The 13,554-nt window shown below is 39.7% G+C and overlaps 2 protein-coding genes across 2 annotated transcripts; both read left to right on the forward strand.

The window, feature by feature from the left end:
- Window positions 1-962: 962 nt before the first annotated feature.
- Window positions 963-8,088, forward strand: meiob (meiosis specific with OB-fold; the record flags this gene model as incomplete). Its single annotated transcript, XM_083903785.1, has 13 exons — window positions 963-1,019; window positions 1,549-1,606; window positions 1,828-1,959; window positions 2,155-2,227; window positions 2,355-2,550; window positions 5,085-5,185; window positions 5,328-5,380; window positions 5,538-5,633; window positions 5,792-5,884; window positions 6,730-6,874; window positions 7,534-7,720; window positions 7,814-7,900; window positions 7,978-8,088. 13 exons carry the CDS (start codon window positions 963-965, stop codon window positions 8,086-8,088), a joined length of 1,389 nt encoding a protein of 462 aa, XP_083759911.1.
- Window positions 8,089-8,743: 655 nt separating this feature from the next.
- Window positions 8,744-13,159, forward strand: mlst8 (MTOR associated protein, LST8 homolog). Its single transcript, XM_083904002.1, has 9 exons — window positions 8,744-8,788; window positions 9,049-9,190; window positions 9,795-9,846; window positions 10,024-10,186; window positions 10,275-10,350; window positions 11,476-11,628; window positions 11,700-11,824; window positions 12,495-12,658; window positions 12,767-13,159. Exons 2-9 carry the CDS (start codon window positions 9,062-9,064, stop codon window positions 12,883-12,885), a joined length of 981 nt encoding a protein of 326 aa, XP_083760128.1. The 5' UTR covers window positions 8,744-8,788; window positions 9,049-9,061; the 3' UTR covers window positions 12,886-13,159.
- The last annotated feature ends 395 nt before the right edge of the window (window positions 13,160-13,554 follow it).

The following is a 13,554-nucleotide window of genomic DNA, read 5'->3' on the forward strand; positions in this document are numbered from 1 at the left end:
CTGAAGCGGCCCTTCTGTAACAGCGGCTGCTTTGTTCCCTCACAACTTTACTTGAATAAAGCCGGGTTTTTTCTTCTTCTTCTATTCACCGCAGTATTTATTTCATCGTTTTTGTACTAAATATATTACAAAGTGAAGATTTGCAGTCAGTAAAAAACACAAATATTTTTTTTTTTTAACAAACAGTAATGACATAGTTTTACACAGAAATAAATATGAACAAAAACTACATTTAAAAAAAGGTCCTTTTTTGCTTCTCATATTAATTAATTTGTGTATTTATTGACCTTTAGCATGCTACTTCACTGACCTCAGGACTTCTGAAAACCGGATACACATTTGATTTTTACAAACAAAATGTGTGCAATGGGGAAATAGATTAATCAGCAATGTAAATGATATATAATAATAATAATAATATATTTTTTTGGAACTAGTTAATTCATCTTCCTTATTCGTTTTGCTTTGTTATGTTTTGTTGTTTAAAAACTAATAGTTTTCAGAATTCCGATTGTATTTGAAGGCAACATGCGAATCTCCTAGCGTTGCCCGCGAACAAAAACCCGTTTAAATCGTGGAGAAAACAAACCCAGGTAACTGAAAAACGCCCAAATAAGACAACAAAATGTCGAATGTGTCAATGAAAATATGTTGTTTTAGTCCATTTAGACGTAATTAAATGTAAAATACTGTCACTCCAAGTTGTCAATTCGAGGTTTAACAAAAGTACATGAGTCATGCTAATTAGCTAATGTTAGCTTATTATCACCTGAGCTAACTATTGTTTATTCCTTTAAAGCTAATCTCTCAGGTCTAAGCTAGTTATAAAATAAAATAAAAGTCGGCAATGCTTATGCAAGTCTTCATCCAGGTTTAAATAAATGTTAACTCTCACTGTTTTATTTGTTTTACTTTCATTTGTAGAGCCACTAATGGGATTTAAATGTTTATAAATAATCAAAATGGCTGCTCAGAGCTACATCGCCATCTCTGAACTTCATCCCAATTTCTCTCATCCGGTGAGTACAGATTATTTACTGCCTATTACACTGATTTAATGTCTAAACAATGCAAATTACAGCTAATTCCTTTTGTGTTTAATTTATTTCACGTTGGTTTTTTTTGTTTAATTACAGCAATAAATGCTTCATTCACTTGAAGTGAGGTCAGGGCAGTATTTTTCAAATTTAGTCAATATCAATAATTATCACGATAAACGTCAGGTAATTACATATTGATTTTTGCTTCCAAATTAAAAGGAAGGAGGAACCAGATAATTGTGGAGGTTTTACCTTCTTTGTGGGCTAAATAAAACTCTAACAAACACTTGTTAGAAGAGAGAAACATGACATGCATCTGAGGTAAAACGTGTAAAGAGGTTAAGTTAAGTTGTTGAATTCTTATTAAAAACAGTTTTATCGCGATATATGTATTGTAATTGAATGTATTTTAAAGCGTATGTTCTGTCATTTTGTTGTAACTTGTATTAAACTGTTTAAATATACATGTCAAACTCCCACAGTCATTGCCATTTGTTTGTTTTTCTAGAAAATAGCAGGGATCATCATCGGGAAAAGTGATGTAAAAAGCTTCCCCGACAGAAAAAGTTGGTATTTTTATTATTATTATTACATATTTTTACGTTACTGCTGTTTTCCTCGAGCTCCACTGCACCTCAGTGTCTTGCACAGCAGCCCCCTCTTCTGGTTAGATGAGTAAATATTCACCCCCTTTTTTGAGCTTTTCTCTGTCTCTCCCCTCTCTTCCAGTGAAATTATGCGACACTAACTGAAGCCGCCGTGTGTGTGTGTGTGTTTGAATTTTCAGATTTCGGTGCGGAAAGATTCACGTTTGGCTTCACCGTCAAGGACTCGCCCGACTTCTTTGTCAATGTGACGGCGTGGGGAAGCGACTTCTACATCAACGGCCTCTCCAACAGCTTCAACGTCGGAGACTGTGGTGAGGAAGACGCTGTTAAAGTTCCCATAAGCCTTGGAAATCATAATTTTAAGCATATTTTAACCTATATGTCCCCATTGATCATCTTCAGTCTTATTTACACTAGGACTTGTCTTATTCTCTGCATCAATAATTAATAAAATCAGAAAATAGTCAAAGGTTTTGGTCACAAAGTGATTCTTGTTTATTTTCCAGTCACCATTGAAAACCCTTTGGTTACCAACAAGGACCCAGAGAAAGGGGAAAAATTCTGTCCTACGACACCAAGGTAATTGTCGTCATCCTGTGGTGCCGTCACAAAGCATCAGGGAAACATTATGTCCTATTAAGATGTTAGAAATGTGACGCAGCAGTCAGGGTGTACTGTAATGTCTTGTAATTGTCTGCTGTCTCAGCCTCTACAAGCTCCTGGTGAGGGAGACGTACTCCCAGGTGTGTCTGTGCGCTGACGTGGGCACCATCGACCGGCTGCTCCCGCTGAGCCACCTGCCGGTCAAGGACTCCAGAGATTTCTACTCGCTCGGGGACGTCGTGGCCAACGGGCAGCAGCTGGACGGCACGGTGATAAATATCCTGGCTGCGGTGAAATCGGTAGGGGGCACAGTAAAGTCACTCTGACCATTCATTCACTGGGAAACACAAGGGGAAACAGATTTTAGCCGCTTAACAAAAGACTCGCGTTGTGAAATCTACACCTGCCTTTGTTTACGGTGTTGTAAGAATAAGTTGTGCTGCTTTATCTCATTGTTATACAGTGGAAACTTACTTTTGTAACCTGCACCAAAGTCCATAGAGAAAACCGTCGATTTTAGCTCAGGTGGACACAGGAGCTTTTGTTTGTCACTGACGTTTGTTTAAATGAAGGATTTCAAACACTGAAGCCACGAAATGAAGCAGCAGTGGATCAACAACTCCTGAGTGCTGTGATGTAAAATCGACGATTTTCTTTATGGACTTTGGTGCGGGAGAAAAAGTGGTTTCTAAACTCCAGTTTCCAGTCAGAGAAAGTTGTCTCACTTCGAGATAACGCGGTGAACATCTTCCTGATAGATTTACACCAATGTCGATTTTATGAGCTGAGCCTTTTGTTACGTGGCTAAAAAATCTGTTTTTCCTCATGTCTGTGCTTCCTTGTCTTCTCAAATATTAATAGCAGTTCACATATTTGTCGATTGCGGCTGCCACTATCAGTGGAAAGCCGCGTGCCTGCTTTTCTTCTCTGACTTTTGCAAGTGATTATAAAACTAAAACACGATTAAACGATCGGTGCCAGCGCTTCGATCCAGAGGGACTGGCGAGGTTCGTAGCTGTGGAGGAAAATTTCAAAAACTCGTATAACTCTTGTCTCATGTTTGGCCAATAAATGGAAGTGAACGCTCGATCGCTGTTCCACCACAGTGTTTTTAGGCTGAGTGTTTCCTTGAAAACCATGTGAGCCCAGGGCCAAGTGGAATAAAAGCTGCGGCCACAGTCCTTGTTTGTTTTTGAATCAGTCACGGTGCAATCTGCTCCTTAAAATTGTCGGGATGGTATTAATGCTTCGCGAGTCATTTCCCAGGAAATGTGTGCAGCGGCCGTTATTAAATTCAGATAATATTGTAAGATGTTAAAATAAAATGAAGCCAGAGTGCACTTTGCAAAATGTCTCACATATTGATTGCATTAGATAGCGGTTTCTCATTTGTATCTGCGTGTTTCTTTTCCACTGCGAGCCCAAGTTTGGTGGAAAATAAAGCTGAGCTAAAAACAACGTTATAAAAGGAGGGAAGGGTTGTTAAAAAAAAGTGCTCCGATGAAAAGTTAGCGACGTAGGTCACGGAAAAGTCAAGGAAACTGTCACTGAGGTTGTGCAGGGAAGCCTGATAAGATTAAAACGTGTACTTTTACTTCTTCTTACTACTTCTCATTGCCTCATGACTGTTTGGTCTGTGTGGTAACACAGTGGTAAGACTGTTTAACAACGTACAACAGAGACTCTGAGGATGTGACCTCAGAGTTCACAGAGAGGTTAGATCACGACATGTTAAAGGTTCCAGTGTCTCAGGATTCACATGCAGATGCAGCATCTGGGAGTGGTTGAGATGACTGAAGTCGCTGCAGCAGCTTCACTGACACAACTGTTGTTCTTCAGGATTTCGCTGTCGGCAGCTGGGCTTTGGTTGAATCAATGTGACAATGACCTGAGAATGACTGAGAAACTTCAAAGAATATCTGTGCTGTTTGGTGCGTGTTTGGGTTTTTCAAAAGAAAAGGAGAAACTCACCATTTCTCCGTTAATCTGATTCAAGTGCAAAGTTTGACAGTTTGAGATGCACGGAAATTAGGGCTGCAACTAACGATTATTTTTGTAAAATGTCTGGAAAATTTGGTAAAATGTCGATCAGTGTTTCTCAAACCAGGAAATGAGGAGGTTCTCAAATGTATTGTTTTGTCCACAAACCAACAGGATTCAGTTTTAATGATTTCTTTGATAAATATTGACATTTAAGAAGCTGAAACAGTCAGCTTAAACCAATAATGTATTATCAAAACAGTTGACGATTCATTAAGTAATCGATTAATCGGAAAGTGCTCCTTTAATTCCGTTTCTTCTCAGCGATTCTCAACGGATTAATCGCTCTTGTTTGTGCTTTTCCGTTGAAAATAACTGTATTTGTGACATTTAATGGTGAGAAGAGCGTCAACGCTTAACCCTCCCTTTCTCCAAGTGTGTCGCTCGTGGAACTACGGTGGCCCTTGCATACCAGAAAGGATCTATTTTTAACTCTTCTTTTGTTCGTTTATGTGTGCGTGTAGCAGTTCATTGTTTGAATAAAAATGTGAGAAACATAGACGACGGCCTCCTGTAAAGCGAGGCCCTTGCCTTGAATTTGATATTAAAAGCTTATTTTAATGCAAACACAGGAGAATATTCAACATTTTTAAGTGATTATACACTTAAATCAACCTATTTAAGGGCAGTAGAATGAATTTCCTAAATGTTGCTTTTGAAACTAGATTTTATTGAAAGTTCTTCTACTCAATCAAGTGTCTTTCCTGAACCAGATTTGTATTATTTTTTCGTCACACGATGAAAAGATTGAGATACTCGAAACTTCAGCTGACGTGTGTTGACATTTTTTCAGGTGGGGGATCCGAAGCTTTTCACCACTTCAGACGGACGCAGAGGCCAGAGGCTGGAAGTGAAGCTCTTTGATGACTCCGTCGCCTCCTTCCCTCTGGTGTGGTGCGTCACGCTCCACGTATTTATTATTTATTTATCACCTTTTTCTCGTGCCTCCGTGCGCCGTGTCAACTCGGTGTAGATTTACCGACCGGCACGTGTGTTTGATTTTGGCTCACTCTGTGACCTCTGCTTCACTTCACAGCTGGGACAGAGAAGCCATTCAGTTCGCTCAAACGTGGATACCCAAGGAGACGGGTAGGTCCCGGAAAAAAAAGGAAAAATCTGTATTGAGCTGTTTTTCCGAGGGCCTGTCACGTCCGATTAATGCGACGCGCCGAGGAGACGCGAGATCGTGCGCTCGTGTTGACGATAACTTCCTCTTTGTTTTGACTTCTCCCCTCTTCGCTCGCAGTGCTCTTCGTCGCCGACGTCAAGATCAGCTTTGACAGGTTCCGCAGCGGCATGGCGGCGAGCGTTAACTCGAAAACAATTGTCACTGTCGATCCTGGTAAGACATCACAGAGAGACGCGATACAAGCCCTTTATTGTACAATTAATCAGAAGCACTGGTGTAAGTGGGCAATGAAGGAGGAGGGGAAAACTCTTCCTGCTGTGTTTCACTGAGAGAGAAAACATGTCAGAGTCAATCATGGATCTGTTTCTCAGACACGAGAGAAGCCAGTCTGCTGTTCAGCTACGCCAAGGAAGTGTCAGAGTCCGGAGAGCTGGATCAAGATGAAAAACCAGAGGATGTGCCTGGTGGGTTTCAGAACTCACCCCTGTGATTTTTTATTTTCATTACATTATTGGACGTTAAGGACGGAAAAGAGACGTGAACACATGTGCACACGAGACATAGAAACACAGACATATTTTAGGGGAAAATCACTTAACCTGCTGATATCTGTTACCATCTTACATAAACACGACTTAATTCATCCTGTTATGTTAAGATGTGGCTCAGATTAACACATCTGAACTGGTTCAATGGGACTATTCTGAGTGACTGATTGTACATAGAAACACCACATTTTGTTAAAATCCAATGAATTTCGACAAATATATAGATGTTTTTTTGCCAATTATTAGACATTATAAGAGATCAGATTATTCCGTAAAAAACTGTATACAGGAAGCTGGTAAGAGAAGGACACATGTACAGATTAGTCCATGGAAATATAAAAAAGATAAAAGCTCACAAAAACAAAATTAGAAATCACAATCACGTTGCTGCCTAATCTGTAATCTGGATGAAGGGGTTGGTGTTATGGAAATAGTAATGTGAACCTTATTCTGAGTCACTGATTCTATGACAAAAGAAAATGTAAATATTTAACAATGAATAAAATTAGAGCATATTAACAGTGATTTTTAAATGTGTTTAATCAGTTATAAGGACAAATTAGTACAAATTGTTATTTAAATTAAAAAAAAAAGATTTATCTGGTCCGGCCTGGGAAGTGAATAAGATCTTTTTATTTTAGTAGAAAATGTGGAATTTTACTGTAGAATTAGCTTTATTTGAATACACAGACACCAGTTAGTCATCGTGAATTTCACCTCTATATTTAACACATGCAAAGTGTTGTTGTGTGTGTCTGCAGTGGACTCCATCGTCGACGTCTACACAGTGACTCAGCTGAAGCAGAAAGTCCAGGAAAGTCCCGACGCTTTCTTTGGCATCACCTACAGCTTCATCTCCAAACTGGACCTGGACTCTTCGGTGTCAAAGGTCATCAAGACTCGCTGGTGAGTTCACACACACACACACACACACACACACACACACACACACACACGGACGCAGGATGTGATAGTTCTGAATTTTGAACATAATACCTATTTTCCAACTCAGCCGGTGTGATGGAGACGTCTGGAGACGTTTTCAAGAAATTTCATTCAGTTCTTCAAGTGGTTGAGTTTGCTGATGCTATGGCTAGCACAAGTCAATGATACAAGTTAGCATGGCATTAAAAACACTCATACTGACTCCACAGTGCACCTGAGGCAAATCGATTGTAACGGCAGACTATCAATGTACATATCTGTGTTGATAGAATAATATTTGAAACAATACTAACGTCGCATCGCATGAATTTTTGAGGGACTACTTTCTCAGAACTATACTTCCGGCAGCGGAATCAGTCCGCCGCTGCCGGTCTGCCGTTACAATTGATTTGCCTCAGGTGTACTGTGGAGTCAGTATGAGTGTTTTTAATGCCATGCTAACTTGTATCATTGACTTGCGCTAGCCATAGCATCAGCGAACTCGGCAACTAGAAGAACTGAATGAAATTTCTTGAAAACGTCTCCAGACGTCTCCATCACACCGGCTGAGTTGGAAAATAGGTCTTATGTTCAAAATTCAGAACTATCCCTTTAAGATAATAATAATCCTCTTGTCTCAGCTCCAGGTGTAAGTTCCAGGTGAGTGAAGACGCTCAGATCTGCACCAACCAGCTGTGTTCAGGCAGAGATCAGGCTCTGACGGCCACCACGGGCTTTGACCTGCTGGTGGACGTCACCGACCACACGGGAACGCTGCATTCCTGCAACCTCAGGAGTCCTGTGGCTGAGACGACTCTGGGCTGCACAGTCAGTACCACGTTATACACAAATACACACAAATACTCTGATCAAAGATTATGAGACTGAGACAAAAAGAAAATGATCTGCGTCCTGTCGCAGACGGACGAGTTCTCCAGTCTGACCGACGACGAGCGCACCGCCATGAAGTGGAAGTTTCTCTTGGAGAGATGCAAAATATACGTCAAAGTAGGTACAACAGCAGCAGCATTAGCTTCTCTTCTCCATCCAAACGCGACAACACAATGTGCGCCGATGTGTTGCAGATCGTCCCGTCCACTCGGATGAGGACTGGGGTCAAAGGTGTGGTGATCGCCTGCTCGCTCGCCGACCCTGGAGAGGTGAAACAGCACATGACTGCACTGTTACGCATTTGATACACACACACACACACAGGTGTTTTACACTATTTGAGTTCTCTACTGTTTGGTAATGTTGGGATTAAGATGGGATTAAGGGAAAAATAGTCATTTACGCATGCCGTATGTTGCTTGTGTTTTGTGGACACATACGTCCTCTGCATTATTTATGTATTCGTGCATTGTTAATGTACTTTTCAAAACTGTCAAACTAACTTATTGTTATTTATATATGTTTAAAGTTAACATTGTGGCATTTATTCATATTCAGATAAATTCATCAGCAACAGCGATAAATAAATGCAATAAATATAGGGTTTCATCACTATTCTTGCCTGATATAGATGGTGAAAACATTCTATAATATGAAATAAAACTGGCTTGTTTTGTCATTTAAGTATATCTTTCATTTTTAAAAGATGATATTGATGGGTTAAATTGGTGAATCCTACAAAAAGAAGTATACATTTAATGATAAATTACAATTAAATTACTTGTAAATACAAAATATATTGTTTTTTGTGTGATTTATGTGTATTTTTTATTTTAAAATGTACGGACACCATAGTTTGTGTTGCTGTGACGAAAGCACGCCACTAGATGGCGCCATTACGCTCTTAGAGACCGCGGAACCTTTGAAACCTAGTCGTGTGTTGCTCGGGGGACAAGTTATAGGGACGTACATATTTTGCAGTCAACAACAGTCCAGCAACTGAAGGTAAGTAAGTGTAACTTACTCATATTTTTTATACGTTTTTTAAATAGTTATAAATGTAGATTAACGGTGGAGTGACGTCACTGTCGCACATTGTGTTTACGCCACTTCTAATGACTCGACAGCTGTTTGTGTAGTTCTGCTCTTCTGCTAATGTTAGCATCAATGTTTGCTGCTGTTTAGATTTTAACCTGTTGTTTATTATTATTATTATTATTATTATTAATTTTAAATAAACTCTCCGGCGTGTCCTCCTCACTCAGTCCCCGGTCAAAGATGAACGTGAACCAGGGAACCGTGGGCAGTGACCCGGTCATTCTGGCCACGGCTGGTTACGACCACACGGTCCGTTTCTGGCAGGCCCACAGCGGCATCTGCACCAGGACCGTCCAGCACCAGGACTCCGTATCCTTCACTACACTGTTTTTACCTGTGTTTATATGTGTTGTTTCATTCTGGGACAACAAAAGATGAGAAATCCAATATGATAAACCAATTATTTGACTTATAAATGCAATTGTTGTGCTTAAAAGGTTGTTTTCCAACCATTTCTGAGACACATCATTGTATTTTTTTTTTAATAGTTAAACCATCTGTTCCTGAATATATACGTGATACATGAAACACCTTCGGTTATTGCATATTATTTCAAAAATACACTGATTAACACTTTTATTAGACCATAAACCAAAGCCACAGCTGCCCTAAATTACCCAGCTAACAATTTCTGCCTTTATTTTTCCTTTATTTTAATCTGCAGTTGTCATTTTTTATGTTTTTACTATATGTATATTGTGTCTTGCTGATGCTGCTGCACTCTAATTTCCCTGTTTTGGATGAATAAAGTACATCTATTCTATAATTCAACATTGTCTGTGCCACATCATGAAGATGGTGTGTTACAGTAGTAATACTGATAATAATGATAATAAAAACCACACAAACATGTGCAATCATGCTGCTAAATGTTATAAAATAACACCAAAACTTCCTAAGCATTTGCTTCCAGCAAGTAAATTCCCTCGAGGTCACACCGGACAGGAGCATGATCGCAGCTGCAGGTTAGTCACTCTTTTACCTCGACAAAAACATGCATGTGTCACTCATTTATGTGTTATTATTAAGTGATTTTTCTGCTCCTATGTAGGAAGCCACCAGGTGCATAATAAGATGATTTCAACTTTAAATCATAGCTGCTATATTTCACAGTTAAGTTCATACTTTTACTGTTTTCTTAGGTTACCAGCACATCCGCATGTACGACCTGAACTCCAACAACCCAAACCCAGTCATCAACTACGACGGCGTCAGCAAGAACATCACGTCCGTGGGTTTCCACGAGGACGGACGCTGGATGTACACGGGCGGAGAGGACTGCATGGCTCGCATCTGGGACCTGAGGTACCTGAGGGAAATACTTTTTATACTCTGTGATTAACACACTCGAGATGTCTAAGATTAATCTACCGCACACCTGCTACGTGTACAGGTCAAGAAGTCTGCAGTGTCAGAGGATTTTCCAAGTCAACGCTCCCATCAACTGTGTGTGTCTGCATCCAAACCAGGTAAACCAGCCACTGAAAACAAACTTAACTAAAGGTTCACTTAATAAAATCTACACCTGCTTAAGTCTACAAAATCTTAATAATATTCCCAACTTGAAGCGGAAGTTTGCAAAAAAAAAACGCTGCACCAAATCCCATAGAGAAAATCATTGATTTTAGCTCCGGTGGACACAGCAGCAGCTCCTCGTGTGGTCAGTTTGTGCCACAGAGGTAACTCAGAAGAAAGGATTTCAAACTCTAGTCACAAAATAACACATTTGGACTCACTGGTGGAGGCAGCAGTGGATCAACAACCCCTGTGTGCTGTGTTGTAAAATCGCTGATTTTCTCTATGGAGTTTGGTGTGCGAGAATAAGTGGTTTACATAGAGTTTTTAGGTGAAAAAGGGCTGTTTCATGGCAAAAAAAGAGCCACATATTCTTAATATATCATTGACTTAAACAGGCTTATATTTTATGAGGTGAGACTTTATTTTACTGGCTTAAATCAGTGTTTCCTTGTGTCCTTTGTGGTTGTGAGTCTCCATATTCCAGGGTCAATCTTTTGTTGATGCTGATTATATTTCAATACCTCACTATCCCTTAAATACTGCTTAATAAACTACCGTATGTAGCTTAAAGCTCACATAGAGTGGTCCTGTAGCACATAAATGTTAGTTATGGAGGTCTACTTACATATATTAACTTTTTTTATGGTCAAAAACCTCCTAGTTGCTATAAACGAGCCAATTTAATTCCTCTTTTCTGACGCTGTTCGTCAGCCGGACCCAGAGTCAGAAGACACCGCTCGTGAAACACCTCCACAACGGACGTTATTCTTCTTCTGCGGTTCAATGTACTCAACCGGATGTGCCCGGTTCTCCCTGTTCAGGAGAACCGCTGTTTACGTAACTATTACGGGATTTTCAGAGATCTCGTTGAGCCCCGAGATTACAATAAACACAGCGTTCTCAGCAATGGCTGAATTATTTGTTTCGAAACTTCAGGGCTTCATAAACAAGGTAATGAAGCCGATGCACACCAAAAAAACAGCGTTAATAGGAACTTCCGGTCTAGGTCCGCTTTAAACATAAGTAAGCTGTGTTAAAATGGCCCATAAACTTCCATGATCGGTGCATTTTTACAGGCGGAGCTGATCGTCGGCGACCAGAGTGGAGTGATCCACATCTGGGATCTGAAGACCGACCACAACGAGCAGCTGATCCCAGAGCCGGAGGTCTCCATCAACTCGGTTCACATCGACCCGGACGCCAGTTACATGGCAGCTGTCAACAGCTCGGTCAGTGCACAGTACTGTTCACTTTAAAAGTCAATTCTAGAACTAAAACGGCGTTCTTTGTCCTCCTCCAGGGGAACTGTTACGTGTGGAACCTCGCTGGAGGCCTCGGAGACGAAGTGACTCAGCTCATTCCTAAAACTAAGATTCCGGCACACAAACGATATTCTCTACGCTGCAAGTTCAGCCCGGATTCAACGTGAGTTTGAGTTTTGCTTTTAATAATTGAACCAAGTTTCTTAAATGTGAACATTAACTGGTTTTCTTTGCTCCGTAGGACAAAGAAATTATTAAAACTGAATCGTTTTTTGGTTTGTAAACAAACAAAACATTCAGGAACATGATTATTTTGAGGTTTTGGGTACTTGGTTTTCTGACATTTTATGGACCAAACAACTCATCAATTATGAAAGATTATCATAAAGTGCTTTAAATATGTTTCTTTCATGACTGATATATTTCTGACTGATTACTTTATCTGTTAGATTAAGAAATGAAATTTAGTCAAAAATGTAAAATAAATCGTCAAAAAACAGACCTTTTTAACCATAAAACATTTAATTTAATTTAATATAAAGTTTATACTTCCTTTTTATTGAAAATACTGTCAATAATATGTATAAATGTATAAAATGTAGATTATTAGTGTTGTTCAGTAACTGAAGTTACTATAGGTAAACTAAACGTACACTGGCTGTCCTGATTTTGAAAAACCTCTAACCATCTTTATTAATGACATTTTTAAAGAAGTAATAATTGTTTTAGTCTGCATGTTTTTAAATAAATATGTGGTATTTATAAAAGCTCTAAACTGCTGAAAAAAACTTGAATTCATTGACTTTTTTTGAGTCTCCGCTGTGTCTCTGCAGATTGTTGGCGACCTGCTCGGCAGATCAGACCTGTAAGATCTGGAGAACATCCAACTTCTCGCTCATGACCGAGCTCAGCATCAAGAGCAACAATCCCGGAGAGACGTCCAGAGGCTGGATGTGGGACTGCGCTTTCTCCGGGGACTCACAGTACATCGTCACCGGTCGGTAACACTGCGGTCGTCGTCAGATTAGGAACAAAAACCAGAGCAGTTACACAGGAACCTTGTATTGCCTTGTAGTGACTTTAAGGTTGTGTTTTTAATCCTCAGCTTCTTCTGATAATCTGGCTCGTCTGTGGTGCGTGGAAACGGGCGAGATTAAGCGGGAGTACAGCGGCCACCAGAAGGCCGTGGTGTGTTTGGCCTTCAATGACAGCGTCCTGGGCTGAAGACGAGGACGAGGAGGATGAGGAGACATTGGACTTCAGGACATGGAGTAAGAACTTTTCTGCCAGGAGTGGACATTTCTGAAATTGATCTTCTTGATAAAAGTGATGTTTCCTCCTGCCTGATGAGAACTGTAAGTACTCAATTACAGACTTTTTTAAATAACATACATGGTCACAGGTTAGTCCAGCAAACTCTAAAACCATGTTCATCATGTTGATTTTAAGGACGACAGGTCGACCGATGTGGGTTTTTCTCGGGCCAATGATGAATTTTTGACCCATATATTCTTCTTTTTTTCCTTTATGTGGTAAAATATGACTATGATATGAGTTTTAATGACTCAGTCAATGCTGATTAATAACACAAATGGCGTAAGGACCACATTTATCTATATGTTGAGGCTCAGATTTGTCATGGAATGGATCGATGCCTCGTGTGTGTGCTGTATATGTAAAAATACACTTAAATTCTCTTTATTTAAAGTCAAGTTTGAAGTCTTTTTCTTTTTTAAATGATCTTTGTGGTTGATGATATGGTTTTAGTGTCAATATTTGGATTTTGGATACCTACCGATTCCTTAATGATAGTTTTTTTTTTATTTGTACGATACCAATTTTTTATCAAATCTGTTTTAACAACAAAAAATGACATGCGACAGTAGAATTCTT

The sequence above is a fragment of the Microchirus variegatus genome (assembly GCF_963457635.1).
Source record: "Microchirus variegatus genome assembly, chromosome: 17".
NCBI classification, from domain to species: domain Eukaryota; kingdom Metazoa; phylum Chordata; class Actinopteri; order Pleuronectiformes; family Soleidae; genus Microchirus; species Microchirus variegatus.

What these genes read in the sequence shown, in the direction of transcription:
- mlst8 (XM_083904002.1), top strand. Translation starts at nt 9,062, where the DNA reads ATGAACGTGAACCAGGGAACCGTGGGCAGTGACCCGGTCATTCTGGCC. An exon ending in GAGCATGATCGCAGCTGCAG is followed by an intron (nt 9,847 to 10,023) that starts GTTAGTCACTCT and finishes CTGTTTTCTTAG; the next exon opens with GTTACCAGCACATCCGCATG. An exon ending in TGTGTCTGCATCCAAACCAG is followed by an intron (nt 10,351 to 11,475) that starts GTAAACCAGCCA and finishes GCATTTTTACAG; the next exon opens with GCGGAGCTGATCGTCGGCGA.